The sequence below is a fragment of the Dipodascopsis tothii genome, assembly GCF_038497935.1.
Source record: "Dipodascopsis tothii strain CBS 759.85 unplaced genomic scaffold V1510scaffold_13, whole genome shotgun sequence".
In the NCBI taxonomy this organism is placed as follows: Eukaryota; Fungi; Ascomycota; class Lipomycetes; order Lipomycetales; family Lipomycetaceae; genus Neoaidaea; species Neoaidaea tothii.
In genome coordinates this window covers 1-22,407 of record NW_027117997.1, presented here as the reverse complement: position 1 = coordinate 22,407, position 22,407 = coordinate 1, and the positions used below count along the sequence as shown (strand labels likewise).

The 22,407-nt window shown below is 69.2% G+C and overlaps 11 protein-coding genes across 11 annotated transcripts; 4 read left to right on the top strand and 7 right to left on the bottom strand.

Moving 5' to 3' along the window:
* Positions 1-1,118: 1,118 nt before the first annotated feature.
* V1510DRAFT_416084 (transcription factor Vhr1-domain-containing protein) lies at positions 1,119-3,519 on the top strand. The gene is made up of 2 exons (XM_066933699.1): positions 1,119-2,687; positions 2,733-3,519. The coding sequence occupies exons 1-2, from the start codon at positions 1,188-1,190 to the stop codon at positions 3,216-3,218; spliced, it is 1,986 nt and encodes a 661-aa protein (XP_066789142.1). The 5' UTR covers positions 1,119-1,187; the 3' UTR covers positions 3,219-3,519.
* Positions 3,520-3,904: 385 nt separating this feature from the next.
* V1510DRAFT_393690 (uncharacterized protein) lies at positions 3,905-6,040 on the bottom strand (the record flags this gene model as incomplete). Its single annotated transcript, XM_066931830.1, has 2 exons — positions 5,880-6,040; positions 3,905-5,793 (listed from the first exon to the last, which is right to left on the bottom strand). The coding sequence occupies exon 2, from the start codon at positions 5,756-5,758 to the stop codon at positions 3,905-3,907; it is 1,854 nt and encodes a 617-aa protein (XP_066789141.1). The 5' UTR covers positions 5,759-5,793; positions 5,880-6,040.
* Positions 6,041-6,105: 65 nt separating this feature from the next.
* Positions 6,106-7,790, top strand: V1510DRAFT_416080 (uncharacterized protein). The gene has a single exon (XM_066933698.1). It carries the CDS (start codon positions 6,231-6,233, stop codon positions 7,665-7,667), a length of 1,437 nt encoding a protein of 478 aa, XP_066789140.1. The 5' UTR covers positions 6,106-6,230; the 3' UTR covers positions 7,668-7,790.
* A 938-nt stretch (positions 7,791-8,728) lies between these two features.
* Positions 8,729-10,048, bottom strand: V1510DRAFT_377497 (rab-GTPase-TBC domain-containing protein; the record flags this gene model as incomplete). Its single annotated transcript, XM_066931586.1, has 5 exons — positions 9,727-10,048; positions 9,566-9,691; positions 9,436-9,530; positions 9,310-9,403; positions 8,729-9,278 (listed from the first exon to the last, which is right to left on the bottom strand). Coding segments are annotated over exons 1-5 (1,038 nt in total), but the record flags the coding sequence as incomplete, so codon positions are not given.
* Positions 10,049-10,195: 147 nt separating this feature from the next.
* V1510DRAFT_416073 (glycoprotease family-domain-containing protein) lies at positions 10,196-12,119 on the bottom strand. Its single transcript, XM_066933697.1, has 3 exons — positions 10,699-12,119; positions 10,563-10,667; positions 10,196-10,271 (listed from the first exon to the last, which is right to left on the bottom strand). Exons 1-3 carry the CDS (start codon positions 11,643-11,645, stop codon positions 10,238-10,240), a joined length of 1,086 nt encoding a protein of 361 aa, XP_066789138.1. The 5' UTR covers positions 11,646-12,119; the 3' UTR covers positions 10,196-10,237.
* V1510DRAFT_416071 (Endonuclease/exonuclease/phosphatase) lies at positions 11,621-13,418 on the top strand. Its single transcript, XM_066933696.1, has 3 exons — positions 11,621-12,068; positions 12,101-12,492; positions 12,525-13,418. The coding sequence occupies exons 1-3, from the start codon at positions 11,768-11,770 to the stop codon at positions 13,254-13,256; spliced, it is 1,425 nt and encodes a 474-aa protein (XP_066789137.1). The 5' UTR covers positions 11,621-11,767; the 3' UTR covers positions 13,257-13,418.
* V1510DRAFT_416069 (nucleoside phosphorylase domain-containing protein) lies at positions 13,246-14,250 on the bottom strand. The gene is made up of 2 exons (XM_066933695.1): positions 13,935-14,250; positions 13,246-13,899 (listed from the first exon to the last, which is right to left on the bottom strand). Exons 1-2 carry the CDS (start codon positions 14,201-14,203, stop codon positions 13,278-13,280), a joined length of 891 nt encoding a protein of 296 aa, XP_066789136.1. The 5' UTR covers positions 14,204-14,250; the 3' UTR covers positions 13,246-13,277.
* V1510DRAFT_416067 (uncharacterized protein) lies at positions 14,251-15,296 on the bottom strand. The gene is made up of 2 exons (XM_066933694.1): positions 14,980-15,296; positions 14,251-14,785 (listed from the first exon to the last, which is right to left on the bottom strand). The coding sequence occupies exons 1-2, from the start codon at positions 15,109-15,111 to the stop codon at positions 14,459-14,461; spliced, it is 459 nt and encodes a 152-aa protein (XP_066789135.1). The 5' UTR covers positions 15,112-15,296; the 3' UTR covers positions 14,251-14,458.
* Positions 15,281-18,644, top strand: V1510DRAFT_119529 (uncharacterized protein). The gene has a single exon (XM_066930263.1). It carries the CDS (start codon positions 15,620-15,622, stop codon positions 18,209-18,211), a length of 2,592 nt encoding a protein of 863 aa, XP_066789134.1. The 5' UTR covers positions 15,281-15,619; the 3' UTR covers positions 18,212-18,644.
* Positions 18,645-19,114: 470 nt separating this feature from the next.
* Positions 19,115-20,814, bottom strand: V1510DRAFT_402799 (uncharacterized protein; the record flags this gene model as incomplete). Its single annotated transcript, XM_066932121.1, has 3 exons — positions 19,115-19,452; positions 19,501-19,969; positions 20,002-20,814. The coding sequence occupies 3 exons, from the start codon at positions 20,812-20,814 to the stop codon at positions 19,115-19,117; spliced, it is 1,620 nt and encodes a 539-aa protein (XP_066789133.1).
* Positions 20,815-21,199: 385 nt separating this feature from the next.
* V1510DRAFT_416059 (ER lumen protein retaining receptor-domain-containing protein) lies at positions 21,200-22,080 on the bottom strand. The gene is made up of 4 exons (XM_066933693.1): positions 21,876-22,080; positions 21,640-21,845; positions 21,360-21,610; positions 21,200-21,328 (listed from the first exon to the last, which is right to left on the bottom strand). Exons 1-4 carry the CDS (start codon positions 21,955-21,957, stop codon positions 21,292-21,294), a joined length of 576 nt encoding a protein of 191 aa, XP_066789132.1. The 5' UTR covers positions 21,958-22,080; the 3' UTR covers positions 21,200-21,291.
* Between the last annotated feature and the right edge of the window lie 327 nt (positions 22,081-22,407).

Genomic DNA, 22,407 nt, shown 5'->3' with positions numbered 1-22,407 from the left:
CTGAGTCGCGACGTTATCGCCGGGGGAGGCGCAGCAGATAAGCGCGGGCGCGAGCGTACTGGACTGTGCACGCCCAGTGGCGACAGATAAAGAGCACTGTCCACCGACGGATTCAGTCGTATTCGTCTCGGCCCTAGTGTCCTCCGATAGCACCGGGCGCCCGCCCGGATCGTAGCTGAGTCGTGGTCACCACGCCGCGTTATCGGCGATAGGCCGGCTCGCACGCGCCGCCGCTAGCCTCCCCAGCTGCCGCCATCCCGGCGCGGCCGCGTCGGCGCAGCCGACCGCGCACACGGCCGCTCGCTTGCCCGACCCGGGGCTAGCCCGCGCCCGCCGCCCGACCTGCAGGCGCATACCTGACACCCTGCCGGCCGCGCCGGCTTTATCGCTCGTACCCGCGGCCGCACGTATCTACGCGAGCGCTTGGGCACTTGCCCATCCCTGCGCCTGCCAGCGCTACGTGACCGGGGCCGGTCCGCGCGCAATCGCCGGCGATTCACGCCACACCCCGTATTGGTCGCCTCGTGCGGCCGCTCGCCATCGGCACTAGATCTCGTTCCTTTATCGGTCTGGCGCGGGCGCTCCCACGGCGCTGCCCACGACGCCGCGGCCGCCTCGGCGCTATATAGACGCCGCCGCCCGCCTGCCGGTTTGTTTTGGCCCCGACCGAGGAGGTGAGTACCTGGACCTGTACGCTTGCGGGGGCACGCCGCGGCTTTGCGGCTGGCGGTGCGGCGACGGACGGGTGCGGCCCGGCCGGTGGCGGCTGGCGGCCGGCCGGCGTCGACTCGTTTTGCAGCGGCCGTGGCCTGCGACCACCGGGCAGAGAAGCCGGCGAGCGCCTGCTCCCTCCCCTGCCCGTGGTCTCTGGCCTTCGGCTCCGGCCTTCGGCTCTGGCTCTGGGCCAGGCGCGGCCACGGCCGGCGGCGCGACCCGGCGCCGACCGGGTCCGCCCCGACCCGCGCCCGCCCCGACCCGCCTGCGCCGCCTGCGCCACCCTGTTCGCCGCGGGCGGTGCGGCCTCGCCTATCTGACAGGTCGAGCCCCACCGTGTGCGGCTCAGGCCGTCGTCGCCGCCGGCCCCCCCCGCGCGTATTACGTGCTTTGACGCATTCTAACGGCAGATTTCATGCCCCGCAGCCCTCTGCCCATCTAGGTTTGCGATTCCCAGGTACGTCCCGGCCGCGATGGCGACATCGGCCCTCCGTCGGCATCGCCGGCCCGTCGGCCGCGCCATCGGGCGCCATTGCGCGCCATCAGCCGGCGCCGCACCGCAGCTGCTGACCTCCAGTCCGGCCTCGCCAGTGCTCATGGCCGACACGCTCCCGCCGCCGTCGTTTGGCACGCACGCAGGCTCTCACGCCGCGCTGGACATGGACATGGCGTACTCGCGGTACCCCGTCCACGGCTCGTCCGGGCTCGACGTCAAGCCCAAGAAGCTGCTGCGCACGCTGCGCATCGAGTGCCAGTCGCGCGTGATCCAGTGGAACCTCGACGACGACCATGTCTCGTACGGCCGGCTGCACAACTACATCCAGTCCGCGTTCTTCATCGAGGACGGCTGCCGGTTCTCGATCACGTACCGCCCGGCCGCGGCCGACGCCGCCGGCTACAGCTACATCACCGACGACAACTCGCTCGAGGCCGCGCTCAAGAACGGCGACATCGTGGTCGAGGTCCTGCTCGACAGCCCGCGCGACGACCGCCGTCGCCCGGGCGCGTCGCCGCCGGCCGCGTTTGCGCACATGCGCCGCCGCGCGTCCTCGTCGAGCCACCTGCCGCCGGTGCAGTCGTTTCCGTACGGCGCCGCGCCCTACTTCTCGTCGTCCGTCGACGACATGCAGCGCCGCAAGAGCAACATATTCATCCCGCCGCCGACGTCGCGGCCGTCCATGGCGCGCGTGTCGGGCGTGACCCAGACCATCCGCTCGAAGCTCAAGTTCACCGACGAGGGCCAGTGGAAGAAGTTCTCGGCGCGCCGGCTGGAGCTCATCGACTCCATGTCGCTGTCGACCAAGAAGGCCTCCGAGCAGGAGGACGTCATCATCGCGGTCGCCGACACTCTGCGCGAGGAGTACGGATTTCCGCAGCACACTCTGCCGGACTTTGACAAGCTGGTTCGCGCGGCCGTGCAGTCCGTCCGCCGGAACCGCAAGCGGCTGCCGAAGAGCAAGGCGCGGGCCAAGTCCATGTCTATGGACCGCCCGGAGCTGTACGACAACCTGGCCCGGTCGCCGGCGTCGCCGGCGGCGCTGCCGACGCCTCTGTCGGTGCCCGGTGTTGCTGGCCGCTCGCCGTCGGTGTCGTCGCAGTCGTCGTCCGCGTCGAACTCGGTGTACGAGATCTCGTCGCCGCCGGCGCTGGGGTCCATGGGCGCGTCGCCGCCGGTGTGGACGCCTGTCCATGCGCGGTCGTCGTCTATCGTGTCGGGCATGGAGAACATGTCGGTTGCGGCCAAGCCGAGCCCGAACCCGGACCAGCTTGCGCCGCCGGCGGGTCCGACGGGCTCGTCGCCTTCTTACTTTGCGTACCGGCCGCCGCTGATGCACGCGCGCTCGGCGGATGGGCGGTCGTTCTCGTCTTACCTGTCGGAGGAGGACTATCGGGACCACCGCGACCCGCGCGACCCGCGTGACCCGCGTGACCCGCGCGACCCGCGCGACCCGCGCGACCACCGTGACCCGCGTGACCCGCGCGACCATCGCGACCCGCGCGACCACCGCGACCCGCGCGACCACCGCGACTCGCCCCGCGGGCTCCCCTCGGCCGCCGTCCCGCTCATGCAGATGTCGTCGCCCAACAACGTCTCGGTCGAGATCGTCTGCGGCCCGCGCACCGCCACCAGCATCGCCAACAAGCGCTCCGGCACACTCGCCGACTTTATCGCCTCGGCTCGGTACATCCACCAGATGCGCGACGACGACGCCGTCAACCTCCACTACCGGCGGCACGACGGCCTCCGATTGGCCATCTCGTCCGACTACGAGCTGCGAGCAGCCCTGCAGGCCCCCGAGCCCCGCATCGACGTCACAACCATCCCGCGCATGCCTCCGCTGCCGTACCACGGCCACCCGGGCCTGCCGCGCTCCGCCACCTTCCCCGGCCCGGCCTACGCCGAGCCGCCATTTGCCTCTGTCCCGCCTGACCCCGTCCGCGAGTCTGACGACGCCCCCATCAAGCGCATCGCGATCGGCTCCTTAGTCTCGTCCGAGCATTGAGGGCCAAAAGTACCATAGACTCTTGTTTTTTTGTTTGGGGTTTGGAGTCTGAGCTGTTTCTTCTCGCGGTCTCCCGCTTGCTGTCGTCCTTGCTGCCGGGCCCTGGCCCTCGCGCTCGTACATGTGCGCCTGATGTTTTGCTGTGTTTTTCGGAGTTTTCTGTTCAGGAACCGGATGGATTTGTTTATGCCTTGTACGATGTAGAGCTTACGAATGCATATGATGCGACAGTGTCGCTACTAGAACCTCGGCGCGGGTAACGCTACGTCACCGCGCCGCACAGTGTGCGGCATATAGCCGCACAGCCCGGCTGCCGCGAACTTGTTCGTGCTGCACGCAGGGCAGCCACCGTCGACGGAGTCGCCGCCGGAGGCTCGTGGCGCCAACGGCGGGCGAGCCGCATCGCGTGCGGCATATAGCCGCACAGCCCATCTCAGCCGGCTTGTGCACCCTGCCCGCAGGGCAGCTACCCTCGACGGAGTCGCCGCCGGAGGCTCGCTGCTCCGCCGGCGGGCGAGCCGCACGGCGTGCGGCATATAGCCGCACGGCCAGGCTGCCACGAGCTAATGCGGCATATAGCCGCACACCCGCAGACCTCAGCGCTGGGCTGCCGTCCTCGGCGGAGCCGCTGCGGGCCCTTCGCACTCGTCATCGGCAATTGATATACAAAATCTGTATTCTATGGACTAGCGCCAGAACCAGCCACGGCTCTTGGACTGGCCCATCGGCTCGGAGGCGGGCTCGGGCTCGGGCTCGGCGGCCGCGGGGGTGTGGGCCGGCTTGGCCGGCAGCGGCGCAAAGTCGTCCTCGTAGCTGATGAAGTTGAGGGCAGTGTCAAAGAAGATGGGCTTGGCCGAGATCAAACGGACGCCCGGCTGGTCGATGTCCACCAGGCGCGAGAGATCGACCGGGGCAGACGGCATGACGCCCAGGCGGTCGACGACAAAGCGGCCGTGAGTGGGCTCGGCGGCGTCGGCGGCCTCCATCTGGCGGATAAGGTCAGCCTCGCGGGCGCGGGAGGCGCCGGAGCGGCTGACGGCGCCCTCAGCCTTGCGGATGGACTCGTCCACGAGCGCCGTGAACGCCGGCAGGTCGATGTCGGCCAGCAGCGAGTAGCTCTCGGGCTCGGTGAAGGCGGCGGCGTCGGCGAGCTTGGTAGCAGCCTCGTCGAGCAGCGTGCGCGCCGCACGGAGCTCGGCGAGCTGCTCGTCCGTCTCGCGCAGGGTGCCGTCCTTGAATGCCAGGGCCATGCCGCGCGTGTACGTCTGCTGGGCGCGGTAGTAGGCGGTAGCGCCCGCCAGCAGCGCAGCCAGCTCGTCGTCGGCGGCCACGCCCGGCAGGTCGGCGACCTGGCCCAAGCTTTGGAGGACCGAGTGGTAGAGGCCGACGGCCTCAGTCAGCCGGCTGCGGCGGACCTTTGTCGCACCGCGCGTCGGGCCGACCACGGCCGCGGCAATGAGCAGGTCGCGCTGGATGCGCCGCAGCAGCAGGTTGTACTGCGCGTACGTGGCAGCCACGTACAGCGTCTGGACCTTGGCCTCGCCGCCCTCGCCCGAGCTCGAGACCTCGTCGATGGTGGTCTTGACGGCGTCGACCGCGTCCTGCCACGCCTGCAGCGGCGCGTCAAAGAGCGGAGCCACGGCGTCGTCGGCAGCGCCGGCCGCGCGCCACTCGCCCGCGGCGAGCGCCGCGGCCAGCGCGCCGTCCGCGTCCTTGGCGGCCAGGATGGCGACGGCGATATTGGCGTCCTGCACCGGCACCGTGTGCGCGCGCCAGCGCACCTCGGGTAGCGCGTCGAGCGCCTGGTGGCCGCGCTCGTCCGCCGCGAGCAGCTCGGGTGCGGATGCACGGACGAGCGTCAGCACGACGTGGTCGGCGGGGATAGCCGTGCCGGCGAGCGTCGCCAGGTCGGGCACCTTGTAGTTCTTGAGCTGGAAGCTGGCGAAGCGGATCGACGGGTCGACCGTGTCCGCGAGCAGGCCCGCGTAGAGGTCCTGGGCGTCTTCGTCCGCGTCCGTCTTGAGGAGCGCGTTCAGGCCGACGGCCGCGACCGCGTACTCGGCCAGCGCACGCTTCCACAGCTTGCGCTCAAACGCGAGCGCGCCCGCCACCGACGCCGCGTACGCCTGCAGACCGATCCGCGCGGCCGGCCCGAACGACTCGGCCGCCTCCTCGGCCAGCGCGGCGACCGCGCCGGCGTGCTTGCGAGCCTTCTCCAGCCGCGAGAGCATGTGCCGCCGCGTGGCCGCCGACTCGCGGTTCTCAAGCATCGCCTTGGCCTCCTGCGCGTGGGCCCACGCGCGCTCGGCCGTCAGCAGCACGACGCGCGCGTGCCGGCCGTCCGCGGCCACTTCGGCCGCCGTGGGCATGTACATCTGGAACGTCTTGCTGTTCTTCGGCACCCGCTTGTGGATCTTGAGCGCCTTGCGCAGCCGCCGGATGCCGGCGCTCAGGTGTGCCGCGTACCGCCCGTACGCGCCGCCGGCCTGCAGCAGTGCCGCGGACCGTTCTTGCAGCACGGTGCTCAGTCCGCTGTCCATGGTCGTTGTGTTGCCTCGATGGATGGCTCTGTCGACTGGTCGTTAGCGGGTCTGGGAGGGCCGGCGGGCCGGCCATCCGCGCGGCCGATGCCGGCGGCGATGCCGCGCGGGGGGGACGTACCTGTTGCTCGAGTTGCTGCCGTGGCGGACGACAAATTTGCTGGCAAGTAGCGGCGCTACCCGGCTTCGTGATAGCCGGGTAACCCATCCGCCCCGCCAGCGTGCTCTGTGTAACCTGCCCGCGGCCGCTGGCTGCTGCGCCGCCTGCACCGCCGCAGGCGCCGCGCGGCTGGCGGGCGGCTGACCGCGCGGGACCAACGCGGCGGCTCGCCCCGGCGCGGCGCGCGCAACCCGGACCCTGGCGCCGCACGGCGTGCGGCGTGTCCCGAAATGGCGAGGATCGAGGTCACGTGTACTCCCGCGGCACGTCACCGTCCTCGTCCTGCGGATCCCCGTCCCCCGATCGGCCACAATGCCCCTCCCCACGTACTCGGTGCCACACTCGCCCGGGTCCAGCGGCCCGCCGTCCGGTCGGTCGACGCCGATCGACATCGAGCCGCCGCCGTCGGGCCGGCTGGCCGGGCCAGACCCGTTTGCGTCCCTCACCGCGTTCGACGAAAACGACCGGCCGCTCGGCGACTACGACAGCGAGCCGCTGGCCGGCCACCGCAGACACTCGTTCGGCAGCCTGCACAAGAGCCTGATCCGCGAGTGCGCGGGAGCCGCGCCGTTCGCCCTCACCGACACCGCCCCCGCTTTTGCTCCGAGCAGCCCGCGGTCGCCACCCTACAGCCCGCGGTCGCCCACCGACGGCCGCGCCGTCCGTCGGCTGAGCGCCACGCTGCACCAGTCGTCGCCGCTGTCGCCGCACTACGCGTCGTCGGCCATGGGCCCGCGGCCGGCGGGCACGCCGTCGCCGTCCGCCCGCCGGCTGTCGCTGCACCACCCGGAACCGCTCGTCGGCTCATACGAGGAGTCGCTCTTGTCCGGACGCATGTCGACGCCGTCGTCCAGGCCTCTGCGGTTTGTTGCGCGCATCGGCGTGCTCGGCAAGGGCGCCGTGCCGGCCAAGCTGCGGTGCCCGCGGCACCTGACGCTCGACTTTGAAGCCGTCTACTACGATCTGCGCGAGCACATGTCGCGCGGCTCGCCGTACATCGGTCTTGTCGACTTGGACACGCACTTTGCTGGCCGCGCAGCTGCCGGCCGGCCGGCCAAGTTCCCCGGGTACCGTGTTCCGCCCGAGGGCCAGATCCAGATCGTGATCTCGAACCCGAACCGCACGGCGATCAAGCTCTTCCTGGTGCCGTTCAACCTGCGCGACATGCCCGCCGGCACCAAGACGTTCGTGCGCCAAAAGACGTACGTGCGCGACGACGGCACCGCCCGCGGGCTCATGCGCCAGGCCGCGCACCTGCAGTTTGTGTGCCCGGAGCCTGGCCGGTACTACCTCTACACCAACGTACGAGTTGTGTTTGAGAACCGCGTGCTGGACGGCACCACCGTCCGCGGTGTGTCGCCGTCGTCGCCGTCCGCCGCCGTGTCGTACATGGCTGACGCCGTCCGCGCCGAGACGCTGATGGGCGACTTTGCGCCGTGGGTCGACGGCCGCCGCAAGAGCTCCGATGCGCTGAGTCCGAGCACTCCGGACGCCATGGCGCTCGTCAAGGACCGCGCCCGCAGCATGCTCTTCGTGGACAGTGCCGCGGACCGCGTGCTCGACACGCTGGCCACAAACACGTCGCGGCTGTCGCTCAAGCTGGACACGCCGTTCCCGCCGGCCACTTTTGAGCCGGTGTTTCTGGACACGGACGGCGCCGACGAGGGCAGCGCGGCGGACACCGACGCCGACTACCGCCGACCACGTCCGGACTTTGTCGGCGGGCTTGGCGCGCGCACGCTCAGGTAGGTGTACATAGGTCTCTGACCGCATTTTGGGATTCTTGGACGAGGCTTGGCATTGGTTGGATATTGGCATGCTTCCGCTGCGGCGGCTTTTGGGCTTGAGTAGGATAATTTACATTGTATCAGACGAGGCGCGAGCCGCACAGTCTGCCTCCGGCGGCCGGTCCGCCGCCGGGGGCACGTAGGCGCGGCCGGGCTCTGGTGGCGGTGGCGGGTGAAGCCGCATGCTGTGCGGCGGTGAGCCGCACGACGTGCGGCGCGTCAGCCGCACCGCTCGCGGCGCACCCTTGCGCCGCACGCCGCGCGGCTCACCGCCGGCTCCCAAACCCGCCGCTCCCAAACACCTGGGTCGGCAGGCCCAGCACCAGGCGCAGCACGGACCCCATGTCCGCGCCCTTGACGTTCGTCTTGACGTACCACGCAAACCAGACGCTCACCAGGCCAAAACACACCGACATGCCGATCGTCGCCACCGTCGACAGGCCCAGCACGCTCAGGCGATCAGGCGCCCGGCGTTCCTTGGTCAGTGCAGAGGAGTGGGGGTATCCTTCCCCGGCTTCCCGTCTGCGCCCCCTCCTCCCCGGGCGCAGCTGTGTTAGCCCCAACAGGACCATCGAGCGCTCGAGCGCGGATACGTCGCGGTCCGAGTCCGTGTCGGACGAGTCGCTGCGGCGCTGCTTCTCGAGCTCGCGCCGACGGCGCTCGTTCGCCTTGGCCTGCTCCTTGCGCCGCTTGGCCTGCTGGTTCAGGTACGCGCGGTGCTCCTTCTGGTCCTTCTTCTTCTGGGCGGCCGCGCGCACGGCCGTGTCGGCAATCTGCTTCTCGATCAGGGCCTCGATCTCGGAGAACTTGCGGTCGACGACCTCGGCCATCTCGATGTAGTCGTAGTCCATGATCTCGAAGTCGTCGGCGTCCTCGTCGACGTCGTAGAAGTACTCGAACTCGTCCGTGTCGTCGACGTCGGACACGGCGCTCGAGCTCGGCGCCGACCGGCTGGTCTCGTACCGAAACGTGCCGCGGGCAAACGCGGTCGTCGCCGACAGCGACGACGAGCGGCGGCGGCCTGGACGCGACGCGGCCCGCGGCGGCCGCGCGGCCGAGCTCTTGCGCCGCCGCGGCGTGCGCCCAGCCGCCGGCGGCGGGATCTCCTGCGGGTCCGGGGGGCGCCACGTACGCAGCACCGAGTGCGGCGACACGCGCCCCCAGCCCGGCTGCAGCGTGTGCGGCGGGTATTGCGTGTGCAGCGCGGTTGCCATCGCCAGCGCGTCGTTCAGGTCGAGCGGCAGAGGCTGCGGAAACCGGCTGAGCACGGCGTGCAGCATCTCGGGCTCGTCTTCGCCGAATGCGAGCAGCTCGTCGCGCCGTTTGACCATAATGGTCGCGTACAGGTACACCGGCAGCGACGCGTCCTCGGCCGCGAAGAAAAAGTCAAAGAGCGCGACAATGTCGGCGTAGGTCTGCACGTCGTGCGCAAACAGCGTGATCATTGCCGACAGCGCGTACACCGGCGACGTGAGCGCCAGGTGCTGGGCCAGTGGGCGGTCGATCTGGCCGATCAGCGGCGGAATCAGCTGGAGCATCTCCATGGCCGGCTGCAGCGACGGCATAGTAAAGTCTGGCGTCAGCGCGGCCGCGTGCGCACCTACCTCGCAGCCGGAACAGCGTCAGGTACTCGAGCACGGGCAGCGCCCGGCGCAGCCCAAATACCAGGTAGACGACCTGGCAGACATCGTGGTAGCCCTGGCGTCAGTCGGCGCCGGCCGGCGGCTCACCTGGTAGTACGACAGCCGCGGGTGCTTGCGCAGCACGTGCACGATCAATTGCCATAGCTCCTCGCGCTTCTTGGTCATGGCCGCGTCGGGCACGTCTGCTCGGTTAGCGAGCGCGGCGGGATCGGCGCACCTTCCGGGTAGTACACAAACGCGCGGTTGACGTCGAGCTGGGCCTGGTCCTCGTCCGGGTGCGGCGGCAGCGCGGTCCAGTCCTCGACAAACTTGGGCTCGACGTCGCAGCCGAGAAGGATGGGCCCTGGCGTCATCAGCGCGGCCGGCGGCGGTACTCACAGGCCTGGCGCCGTAGCGCGTCAGTGACGAGGCCGCCCTTGGTCTTGGCGAGCCGCTGCAGGGCGATGAGGTCCTTGCGGCCGATGGCATCCTTGATCTGGTCCTCTTTTTCGAGCCGGAACCGCTCGGCCGGCGTGAGCTCCGGCACGGGCGAGAACAAGAACGGCGGCTCCATCGCGCGGTCGCGCCCGCACGACCGGATGGCGGGGGCGGATGCGAGCGGGTGTAGCGAGCGGGACTGGGATCTGAGCGTCTGCGACCAGCACGCTGGCGTCTGAGTGCTAGGGCGGACGATCGGACTGGTCAGTGGTCAGGATGGACGTCAGACGGGGAGCTGGGCAGATAGAGCACCGCCACAGGATTAAGTCATATGTGGCGCACGTGCGCTCGATAAGCGCCGGTGCGCTGCCCCGCGCCGAGCGGCGGGGCTGGGCTACGAGCTACGGATGCGGCAGAGCTGCGCGGGAGCCGGGGGAATGGTTGCTAGAGTACAGACGTGCGGGCCGGCGGACTAGTCGCGCCACTTGACCAGGACCTCGTCGGTGCTGTTTGTCAGTATGTGCGGGGTGGCGGTGCGGGGCCAGGCCGCGCCGCAGGGCGTGCGGCGCGAGCTGCAGGGTTTGCGGCGCGAGCCGCAGGATATGCGGCGCAGTGTGGGCGGCGCCGGTCGCGCGCGGTAGCGTGGCGCGGCTGGGTCCGTGCGCCGCGCGACGTGCGGCTCGTCCACTCCGCGCCGCACGCCATGCGGCTCATCCACTCCGCGCCGCACTCCATGCGGCTCGCCCACCGTGCGCCGCACGTCCTGCGGCTCGGCCCCTCTCGCGTCCTCTACTCACCGGAACCGCTGCGTCGTCGCCGTCTCGGCCAGCGGCGTCGTGAAGCCTGTCTCGTACGCCAGCAGGCCTGCGTGTGCAATCATGATACCGTTGTCTATGCAAAATCTGCCGTCAGCGCGCTCCCCCGTCCACGCACCTCTCGTCCGTCGCGTACACGCTGCCGCCGCGCGCCACGGCCATCTGGCCCATCATCTCCTGCAGACGCTCGTTGCACCCCACGCCGCCCACAATCAGCACCTGCTGGCTGCCGACATGGGCCATCGCCCGCTCAGTGATTTCGATCAGCATCGCAAAAATGGTCTCCTGCAGCGAGAAGCACAGGTCTTCGCGCGTGATCAGCGTGCCGTCCTCAGCCAGCTTTGGCTTGCCTGCCGCCAGGTCCGCCGCCAACCCGTCGATGTACGCCAGAATGCCCGACATGCTCAGGTCCATGCCCTTGACGGTGTACGGCAGCGGCACGTAGTTCTTGCCGGCCTTGGCCAGCTGCTCGATGTTGTAGCCCGGGCTCGGGTCGTTGGGGATCTTGAGCGTCCGCGCGAACCGGTCCAGGCAGTTGCCGACCGCGATGTCCAGCGTCTCGCCGAAGATCCGGTACCGCTGGTGCGAGTACGCAATCACCTGCGTATTGCCGCCCGACACGTACAGCACGACCGGGTTGTCCGCGCCCGTGATCTCGCGGCCCATCTCGATGTGGCCGACGCAGTGGTTCACGCCCACCAGCGGCTTGTTCCACATGAGCGCCAGCGTGCGCGCGGCCACGGCCACGCTCTGCAGCGGCGCGCCCATGCCCGGGCCCTGCGTGAAGCAGACGCAGTCGATCTCGGCCGGCGCCACGCCCGCCGTCTCCAGCGACCGCCGCACAAGCTCGACCACGTACTGTCGGTGGTGCTTGGCCGTGTCCCGCGGCAGGAAGCCCTCGCCCGGCGGCGTCACGTACGTGTCGCGGATGTTGGCCAGCACCTCCGCCTTGCCCTGCTGGCCCGGCGGCGCGGCCGCGTGCCGGATGATGCCCACGCCGAGCTTGTTCGCCGAGCCCTCGAGCCCGAGAGCCACCATCGGCCTGGTCACGTTCAGCGCCGACATCTTGAGCCTGCTCCTGTGGTGTGTCGTCGGCGAAAAATTTCGATGGGGCGGCCGCCACGATCTCCGAAGCGCCTTTCACGCCTCACCACGCGCACCCGTCCACAGCCCGCACACCGCCCACGATGGGCAAGAAACCGACGGGAGGCGACAAGGGCGGCGGCAAGCCCGACTATGTCACGCCCGAGTACATTGCGGCCCAACGCGCCAAGCGCGAGGCCGCCAAAAAGGAGCGCGCCGAGAAGAACGCGCGGCTCGGCCTCGTGCCGCCGGAGGAGGCCTTCAATCTCGAGTTCATCCACCGGCCGATGCTGCGGGTGCCGTCGGCAGACGCGGCGCCGGCGCCGGACGCGACCGAGCTCAAGATCATGACCTACAACGTGCTCGGGCAGGCCCTGATCCGCCGCAAACTGTTCCCGACAAACGGTATGTGCGCCGCCGCCGGCTGCTGACCCCAGGCAACGCGCTCAAGTGGCGGTGGCGGTCCAAGGTCCTGTTGGCCGAGCTCCGGCTCTACGACGCGGATGTCATGTGCCTGCAGGAGGTCGATCTGGCCCATCTGGCCTCGTTCTACGTGCCCGAGCTCAAAAAGTGCGGCTACGACACGCTCTTCCACCGCGGCGAGCGCAAGAACCACGGCCTGCTTGTGTGCTGGAAGAGCAAGCGGCTGGCGCTGGCCGCGTCGGCCACGGTCGACTACGACAACGACCCGGCGACGGACCCGGCCGGCACGGACCGGCTGGCGCCGCAGACCAAGACGCGCAACGTCGGCCTGCTGGTGGCGCTCGGCCTGAACGGCACAACCAAGGGCATTGTCATTGGCACGACGCACCTGTTCTGGCACCCGCACGTAAGTATGGCCGGTGGACGCGCTGACGGGAGGGCACGCTCGAGCGTACGCGGCAGACGGCGATTTTGGCGCGCAACATGGCCGCATTTGCGGCTGCGTACGCGCCGTGGCCGGCGTTCCTGGCCGGCGACTTCAACAGCCAGCCGTTCGACTCGCCGTACCTGGGCCTGTGCAAGCCGCGCCCGCTGGTGCTGCAGGGCCGCGCGATGGAGGTGCTCGAGGCGAGCGCCGCGCACGAGTACAAGGCCAGCGAAGCCGAGGAGGACGGCGACGGCGACGACGACGGAGAGGGGGCGGCTGACGCGGGTGCGGCGGGCGGTGCGGCTGACGACGCCGCACCGCCTGCGGCTGACGCGGCGGCTGACGGCGCCGCACCGCCTGCGGCTCAGCCCGCGGCCGTCCGCTCGCGCCCGGCCACGGTCGCCGACGTCGTCCGGCTGCACGAGGCCAACGACGTGCTGCTGCGGTCGACGTACGGCGAGTACTACGCGCAGGTCCACCCCGCCAACGTCGATGCCGCCAGCAACGGCGAGCCCGCGTTCTCCAACTGGGCGCACACGTGGCGCGGCCTGCTGGACTACATCTTCGTGCTGGACTTCCCGGACCGCGCCGTCGGCGACGGCGAGATCGCGGCCGGCGTCCGCGTGCTCGAGCTCTTGCGGCTGCCGGAGCCGGCCGAGATGGGCCCCGAGCCCAGCGGGCAGCCGCGCGAGGGCCAGTATCCGAGCGACCATCTGTGTCTCGTGGCGCGGGTGGCGGTGTGAATCTTGTATATATCTATGGCTTTACAGGCCGCCCACAACGTGCAGCACCAGGTCCTTCATGTCGTTGCCGGCCTCGCGCGCGGCCTCGAGAACCTCCTCGTGGTTGGCCGCGCCCGCGCCGATGTCGGCCGGGCCGTCGCTGACCTTGGGCGTCGGCGCAGTCACAACCTCGTTCGTGACCAGCGACACAGCCAGGATCCGCACGCCGCTGTGGCGCGCGATGATGATCTCCGGCACGGTGCTCATGCCCACGCAGTCCGCACCCAGCATCTTGAGCATGCGCGACTCGGCGCGCGTCTCGTACGTCGGACCGCTGACAAACGCGTACACGCCCTCGTGGATGGGCCGCGCCAGCTTGAGCGCGCCCGCGGCGGCGAAGAAGCGCTGGCGCAAGTCGAGGTCGTACGCATCGCTCAGCGGCGGGAACCGCGTGCCAAAATCGGCCTCGTTCGGGCCGCGCAGCGGGTGCCAGCCGGCCAGGCCCGGCAGGTTGATGTGGTCGCTCAGCACCATGAGGTCGCCGACCTTGTAGGCCGGGTTCAGGCCGCCGGCGGCATTGGTCACGACCATCGTGTCGATGCCGAGCACCTTGAACACGCGGATGGGAAAGACCGAGACATCGAACGGGTTGCCCTCGTAGAAGCTGGGGTCAGCGCCCGACCCGGACGGGCTACTCACTGTATCCGGCCGACCATGCACAGCGCCGGCACCTTCTTGGGGCCAAAGAAGCCAAACACGAGCTTGCCCGCGTGGCCGACCACCGTCGTCACCGGGAAGTGCGGGATGTCCGCGAACGGGATTTCGACGAGCGGGCTGGGGTCGAGGGCAGACGCCAGGTTCTGCAGGCCCGAGCCGCAGATAACAGCCACCTTGGGCTTCTGCAGCTCGGCCGGCAGCCTGCTCTGGATGTACGCCACCGACTCGGTAGCTTTGGCGAGGAGAGACATGGTACGTGGGTGAATTGACGACCTGGTGATGTGGAAGCCGGTGGACGTGTGACTACGAGGGCGTTTAGTTTGCCGCCAGTGCAGCCGAGCGCGCTGGTGCGTGCACGATGACAGCGCGTCAGATAGGGCCCGATAGGGTCTCCTGGCGGGTCTGCCCGCAGCTTGCAGGCGCTGCGGACGGTCGCGGCGGCACCAGGCCGGCGTTTGATGTGCGGCGCTCAGACGCCGGATGCATTATTTTGTTCGTGCGGCTGGCTACCAAACACTGCACTGACCGACCAGCGTCAGGATGTCCAGGAACCGACGGCGGGCGTCAGGGCCGAGCGCGATGTCGTCCGAAGACGAGCGCGCGATGCCCATGCCGACAACGACTCGGCGCCGCTCGTCCGCGTTCTGCCGCGAGATCATGGACGCGATCTGGACAGCGTACATCTTGCCCTCGACCTCGTTCGAGCCGCCGCCGAGCACCGACACCGGCGTCAGATGGCTGAGCGGCAGCAGCGAGAAGTCGTCGTCGGCCTCGTCGCCGTAGTCGTATGCTTGCAGGTTGCCGCCGGGCGCGGCTGTCAACGGCACGTAGTACTGGCCGTCAGCTGGATTCAAGAGCGCCGGGCCGGGCGCGGGCCGGACGCGGGCTGGCGGGGTGTTCCACGGCAGCGGCGCCAGGCCGCACAGGCAAGCGGACGCACCGCCGCGCACCGCCGCACGTCGCCGCCCGATGCGCCGCACGCCGCGCCGCGCCGCACGCCGCCGCCAGCCCGCCCTCAATTGCTCACCATCTTGCCTAGGCGCGAGTCCTCCGAGATCAGGATCAGGATCGTGTCCGCAAAGCCAAACGTGACGACGTCCATGCGCTTGCCGGCGATCTCCGCGGCCTTTTGCCGGGTCTGCAGCGGCACATACTCCATGATTGTTTGCAGAAGGCGGCAAGCGCACGTTGCCAGGAGCTACCAAACACACCGGCGCCACAGCGTTCGCAACGGCTGCCAGACTAGCGCTAGCCGCAACGGGCGCCAGGAACGCTTACCCGGCGCAGCGTGTTTGTTGCGACGCGTGCCTGGCATGTTTGGCCGCCTCCACCAGCGTGTTTGGTACCACCACAACAGCCGAGCGAGCGCCGACTGCCCGCGACCGCCAAGCAGCTCCAAGGCTGTGGCACGCTCCACCCGCTTTCGCCAGGTCACCGCGGTCCGCAGGCCCCTGGGCCGCTCCTGCAGCCAGGCAGCCGACCCCCAACAGCGCTCGGGCATGACGGCACTGCCGGCCCCGCGCACAGTGTTACACGAGGTAGGCCGGCCCGCGCCGCCGCGCTGGATCGCACGATCCACCGCACGGGCTCTGTCCGGACCCGGGGACCCGCCCGGACCCAACCGCCGCGGACGCTGCTAACCGCCAGCCCCCGCCGATCCGGGCCCGATGAACCGCCTCGTCCACCTGCCCGGCGGCGACGCCGTCGAGAGCTGGGACGACGACCCCGATTTCGGCGGCCGCCCGCCGGCGCCCTCCTCCCGCGTCAGCTCGCGTCACCCCAGCCGCGACCTTGACTTTGACCCCGCCGCCGGCGTGCGGCGGCCGCGCCGCGTGGCCTCGGTTGCGCTGCTGGCCGGCGCGCTCAAGCGGCTCGAACCCGGCTCCCGCACGTCCGTCGAGGACTGGACCGACGACGCAGACTTTGCCGACAGCGCGGATGAGTTTGATGGCGGGACTGCGCGTCCGCGGTCCCGCGTTCTGCCGTTGTACTCGGACTACGACGATGAAGACGATGACGCCGAAATCGAGACTCTGCGTGCGATCGCCCGCAAGCCAAGCAAGGCCGACGTCATGAGCCTGTTCCTGCCGCAGTCGTCGACCGCGGCCGCGGCCGCGTCGGCCAGTCTGGAGAACGCGCGCCGGCTGTTTGCGGCCGACGCGGCCAGCAACACCAAGACTCTCGGCCAGGAGTTCGAGGACTTTGAGGCCGACTTTGAATTCTCGGACGGACAGGACGAGCTGGCACTGCCGGAAGACGTCGAGATCAAGACGCCGGCACGACTAGGCCGCGCGGTGGCAACCGACGACTGGGACGAGCCCGTCGGCCAGCGGCTGAGCTCGGTCCAGAGCTCGCTGCCGAGCTCGCGATCCGGCCGCAGCTCCGCTCTGTCGCTTTTGTCGCCGTCGTCGACGGCCATGACCGAGGACCCCGAAGAGGGCTTCGACGATCTCGTGCTGCCAGACGGGCCGCTGGACCTGCCGAGCATGTTTGAGCGGCGCAAGACCGAGACCGTGGCCGCGCCGGTCGCGCTCACGCGGTCGCCCGAGCAGCCGTCGCGCCGGCCCGGCCGCGCGGACGACCTGCTCGACGGCCTGGACATTAACCACGACGTGTTTGCAGACGCCGATACGTCGACGACCAAGAACACGTGGAACAAGAACATTGTCGTCGACCGGCGGTCGGCGTCCGGCCGTGGACCGTCGTCCGTGGCCGCACTGTTTACGCCCAAGCCGACGCGCATTCCGCGGCCGGTGGCCGCCGGCGAGGGCAGCGGCCTGTCGCCGACGCCGGCGCCGGCGGCGCAGCCGTCGCTGCGTGAGCTGTTCCAGCAGAGTTCGCGCACAATGGGGCTGGGCATCTCGGGCGTACGGCCGGCGGCGGCTGTGGCGGCGCCAACGGCGTCGCGCGAGCGGACGATGGCCCGCAAGTCGTCGATGGTGTCGATGCGGCCCAGCGGCGAGCAGCGCTCGCTGCTGCCGAAAAAGTCGATGCCGTCGCTGCGAACGGCCGCAGACTCAAGCCTGGGCTTTGGTGGCCGTGGCGCGGCGCCGCCGCCGCTGCCGCCGCTGCCGACAGCGCTGGCGTCGGGCGGGCGGCCGCTGCGCAAGATGGCGTCGTACGCGGCGTTGTCAGGAACGCGCCACCGCTCGGACTCGCCGCCGCCGGAGCTGCCGGAGCTGCCAGCCAAGACGACCGAGTTCCTGACGGCCAAGAGCCGCGCGGTGTCGCGCGGCTCGACGGCGACGACGGGTCTGGCGCGCAAACAGTCGACCACGTTCGGCGACCGCGTGTCTCCCAAGGGCACGGGCACGCGCGTCGCGTCCGAGGCGCTGCGGCGCGAGGCTGCCAACACAAAGACAATCACAAAGCCGATCAAGCGCCGGCTGTTCGGGGACGGCACTGAGCTGGACATGCTGGACGATCTCCCGGTCAACACGGCCAAGGAAAGCAAGTTCCTGGTGAGCCCGAGCGGGACCAAGAGCGCGCTCAAGCCGCCGCGCACGGCCGCCGCGCCCCTGCCGCCGCCCAAGGCCGAGCCCAAGCGCGCCGACAAGGCGCGGCCGTCCCAGATCCCGGCCCGCAAGCCCAGCATGACGTTTGTTGCCCACACAGACAAGTCGGCCACGTACCAGACACTCAAGGCCAAGCGCAAGGTCCAGCAGCGGCCGCACCTGATCAAGCCGCTGGGCGGCCCGGCAGACAAGCCCAAGACCGAGAAGGGCATGCGGTACAACCCCAAGACATTCAAGTGGGAGGGCAACGAGCCCGACGCCGCCGTGTTCAACGAGCTGGGCGCGACGCCGCCGCGGCCGGCGCTGATCTCGAACGTGACGGCGACGAAGGGCGTCCAGGTCGTCGGCGGCATGGTCTTTGATCCGGTGCGCATGTGCTGGCTCAAGGTCGGCCACGAGGACACCGCGTCCGAGAGCCAGGACGAGGACGACCCGTTTGCGGGGTTCGAGGACCTCGTCGACGACGTCAAAAACGTCAACATCGGCACCCCCAGCACCCGCAGCGGCCTCGAGTCGTCGTCCTCCTTCAGCTCGTTCACCAAGAACAACAATCCGCCCTCGTTTGGCGAGTTTGTCGTCGGCGAGGAGTTCGACATCGGCGTCGGCTTCATTCGCCGCCAGACCGTCGAGGAGGAGCGCTGGAAGCGGAAGATCCACGGCTGGGGCAGCGTCGTCGTCGCCGGTGCCGACACCAAGGACTATCTCTACGAGATCCGCCGCTGGGTACTGCGGCAAGAGCGCTAATTGCGCTTGTCACGCGGCCGTATGTGCGGCGTGGTGACTGCGGCAGGTGAGTTTGACGACTCTAGATCACTGCGACGGTGTGACGAGCCTCCGGCGGCGACTCCGTCGAGGGTGGCTGCCCTACGGGCAGGGGGGGTGAGCGTGTGCTGCCTGCTGCGGCGATACCGCCGCTGGCTCTTGCGGCTATGCGCCACTGCGGCTATGCGCCACTGCGGCTATACGCCACTGCGGCTACATGGCCCCCGAGTTTCGTCAAGCGAGCTGTCCGCGGCGCCCGCCGGCCGCCGCCCGCGCTGATAGTATCTCTTCGTTAGTTATATACAGAGTCAATGGTAGTAGAAAATGCTGAACACAACTCCTCCTTTTTACATGCTTCAAAAATAACGAGACAAACTGTCAACAATATGCGAAAAATATCCGGGCTGCTGCGTGTTGTGCCGCAGCAGGCAGGCGCGGCGCGGCGGCAGGCTAAGGATAAAGGGGCCGGCCGCGGGCGCGCCGGACAAAGGCGATGCTCGAAATTGCAGACATATTTTATATCCCCGAGAAATGCAACCAGATATCAAAACTATCTAATGGGTAACCACGACGGAAACAGAACCGAACAGAACCGGGCAGCGAGACGGCGCGCGGCTGCGCGGGGTGTCAAAAGGCCGCGTGGCCGGCGGCCGAGCCACGGGCGCGGATATGGCAGTCGAAAGAACAAACAGTCATTAGTCATGAAGCAGCACGGACGGGCGTCCGGGGGCGCGGCGGGCGAGTGCGGAAAGGATACAGAACAAAACGAAATGGTATAGGCGCAGCACTGCAGGGCAGTACCAAAAAATAGCAGAGAAATGTGCAGGTGAGGATATTAAAAATACGGAGATGCAGATATCAAGTGTCCTTTCGTGTGGCCGCGGCCTAGTTGGCCAGGAAGGCCGGGGCCGAGGCGCCGGGGGTGGCGGTCGGGGACGGGGCGCCGGGGAGGACGGCGCAGTCGGCCGGAAGGTCAAGACCGAGGTGGTTCTCAACTCCCTTCGTCGGCTTGGGGTCGTTCTTGAGCGGCTTGTCCATCTGCTTGGTATCGCCGCGGTTGACGGACGCGAGCTGGAGGCCGCGGTGGGAGGCCGAGGCCTGGGCGGCGAAGAGCGCGGCCTCGGAGGGCTTGGCGGCGACGACGCTCGAGCGGCGCTTCATGGGCGGCCGCGGGAGGTCGTCGGCGTCCTTGTCGTGGTCCTTGGACGCGTACTCGCCGTCGTCTGCGGGGTCAGCGGTGGCCGAGGGCGCGGCGGCGACGGGACGCTTACGCTTGAGCGACAGCAGCCGCGGGTTGACGGCGCGGTTGGCCGGCGCGACCGCCGGGCGGCCCATGGCCGCCGACAGCGGCCCGTAGTCGTCGCGGCGCTTGAGCACGGCGGCCGGGTTGGACGACGCGGTGCGCGACTTGCGGAACGTGCACGGCGACGGCTCGGACAGCTTGCGCAGCTCGATCTCGGAGTACGCCGTGGAGGCGTAGGCCGCGGTCTGCACCAGCGAGCCCACGCCCGAGTTCATCTTGCAGCGCACGATGCTCGACTTGAGCGTGAAGTTGAGAAAGTAGCCCAGGTCGTCCGCGCTCTCGGTCGACGACGGCTCCGGCGGCCGCACGAAGCTGTCCTCGTTGACCTGGAACTCGGGGTGGCTCTTGGGCGACACGGACGACGCGTTGCACGTCGGGCAGATCTTGATGAACTGCGAGATCAGGTTCTTGGGCACGCGCGAGTGCCACCGGCGGAGCTGGCGTTAGCGCCGCGCGCGGCCGGACGTACCTGCGTCAGCGTCTTGTCGCGCCCGCCGTGGTTGGAGTGCAGGTGCGACACGCTGAGGATGTTGTAGAGCTCCTCGAGCACGGCCACGGGCTTGCCCTTGTGCATGACCTTGTGGGTCGAGTCCGAGTCCTCGAACAGGTCGAAGTTCTTCTTGGCCCAGAACCGGAACTGGGGCGAGCCGATGGCGGTGTTGGACGTGTCCTGCAGCACGTTCTTGATGTCGTCGTACATGGTGCGCGTGATCAGCGACTTGTTCTTCTTCACCGTCGACAGCGTGTCCAGGTACGCGCCGATCAGCTGGCTGCACTGGCTGTACGTCGGGAAGCCGAGGTAGCCGATGAACTCGCCCGAGTCCGGGAAGAACAGCGCGTCCAGCACGCGCTCGCGCGCCTCGCCGGCGGCCTCGGCGCCGCCCGCCGCCAGCAGCGCGTCGCACCGCTCGCCCTCGTCCTCGGTCACGCACTCGTCCGTCGCGGCCGGGTCCGTCACGATCTTGGTCCCGCGCACCAGGCTCATGTTGTGCCGGTAGTGCTCCTCCTCGGCCGTCAGCGGCAGCATCGGCAGCCACGGGCTCGCGCCGCGCAGCGGCGACGACGGCAGGTACGGCTCGTCGTCCTCCTCGCGCTTGCACATGCCCAGGTGGAACGAGTCGTTGAGCGCGCGCAGGTACCCGCTCGACGACGGCAGGTCCAGCTTGAAGTTGCTCGTCATCTCGGCCTCGGACGGGCTGCAGTCGTCGCGGTCGTGGTCCTTGGTCGCGTCCAGGTACAGCTTGATCGGCATCAGGTACGCGTGCTCGTTGGGGAAGCTCATGGTCAGAGCAGCGCCGGGCACGGGGACGGGCCGGAAGCGAGCAGCGGGATCCAGGCCGGGGGTGCAGAGGGTACGGAGCAGGGCGGGCATGCGCGCAATAAAAGGCGCCGTGCGGCGCGCGCGCGCGCCCGCGCCCGCGTCGCCCGCGCGGGCGCCGCCGCGCCCGCCGCCCGCGCCCGTCACATTCTAAATCGGTCCGGCGCGGCCCGCCGCGGACGCGTGCGCCCGCTGGGACGTAAACAACGCGAGCTTTGTTTACACGTCATCTGATCGGCTCTTTTTTGGACGCTGGCACACCTGCAAAGTATAATCGCCGGCTAGATCTAGGCGCGGCGTAGCGAGCGCCTGCGTGATATCACGGCCGGGCGGCCGCCGCGCGCAGTCAGGGGTATCGGCCGGGGCGGGTATGCTGCGCGCGCGGCCGCCGCGGCCGGCGGGATGGCGGAAAGTCTTATTAGGCCGGGCGTCGGCGCGGCTCTACTGCGGCAGCTCGAACTTCTTGCCCTTCATGACCCTGGCGTCAGCGCGCTCGGCCGCCCACTTACTTGGTGTAGTACACGTAGAAAAAGTCCGAGTACAGCCCCGTCTGGACGATGCCCGCCACGATCGCGATCGGGTCCACGAACGACTCGGCCAGCCACCGGTAGATCCAGTTGGGGATGTACAGCGCGCGGTACGCGCCCAGCGCGAAGATGTAGTGCGTCGTCAGCGACTCGGCCTCGCCCGTGCGCTGCAGCATGAACAGCTGCGGCAGGATTGCCACCGACTCGAGCCAGATCGAGAACGACCACAGGATCTGCGTCAGCCCGCCCACGCGCCGCCTACCTCCGAGATCGTGTACTTGTACGTGAACACCAGCGCCATCACGAACGACCCCGACAGCAGGTACTCGATCTTGAACGTGTCGATGTTGGGGTCGTGCGTGGGCTTGAACTTGACCTTCATCATGTACAGAATCGTCAGCGACGACCCGATGAAGAACAGCTTCATCACCGTGTTGTAGAACGACAGGTACCGGCCCCAGAACAGGTCTGCGTCAGCGCAATTGCCGCCGGACTTACCGAGATACCGCGTCACGTACACCACCGTGTACAGCGCCTGGCTCTTGAACGAGATGCCCGCGCACGACCGCGATGTGCGCATCTTCTGCAGCAGGATGAAGATGCTGCACAGATGCGACAGGTCGCCTGCGGTCAGCCCGGGCCCGCGATCACTTACCCAGGAAGCGGAAGATGTTCATGCTCGTGACTTGGATGCGGGCTGCGGACGGGAGACGGATGGAAGACGGAGCGGCCGACGTTGGGTAAAGTACCATAACCCGACATCACGGGATGCGCCGCGCGCCGTGCGGCGCGCGACCGCGCCTGCGCCACCCGGAGACCCGCGCGGCCTGCGGGCCGGTGGCGGGGCGCGGGCGCGGCGGCGACGGCTGCGCCGGGGCGGTCGTGAGCCGCACGGAGTGCGGCATATAGCCGCACGGACCCCAGGCCGATCCCGCGAGCGCGTTTCGCCTCTGCCCGCAGGGCAGCCACCCTCGACGGAGTCGCCGCCGGAGGCTCGTGCGCTGGCGGTGCAGCGAGCCTCCGGCGGCGA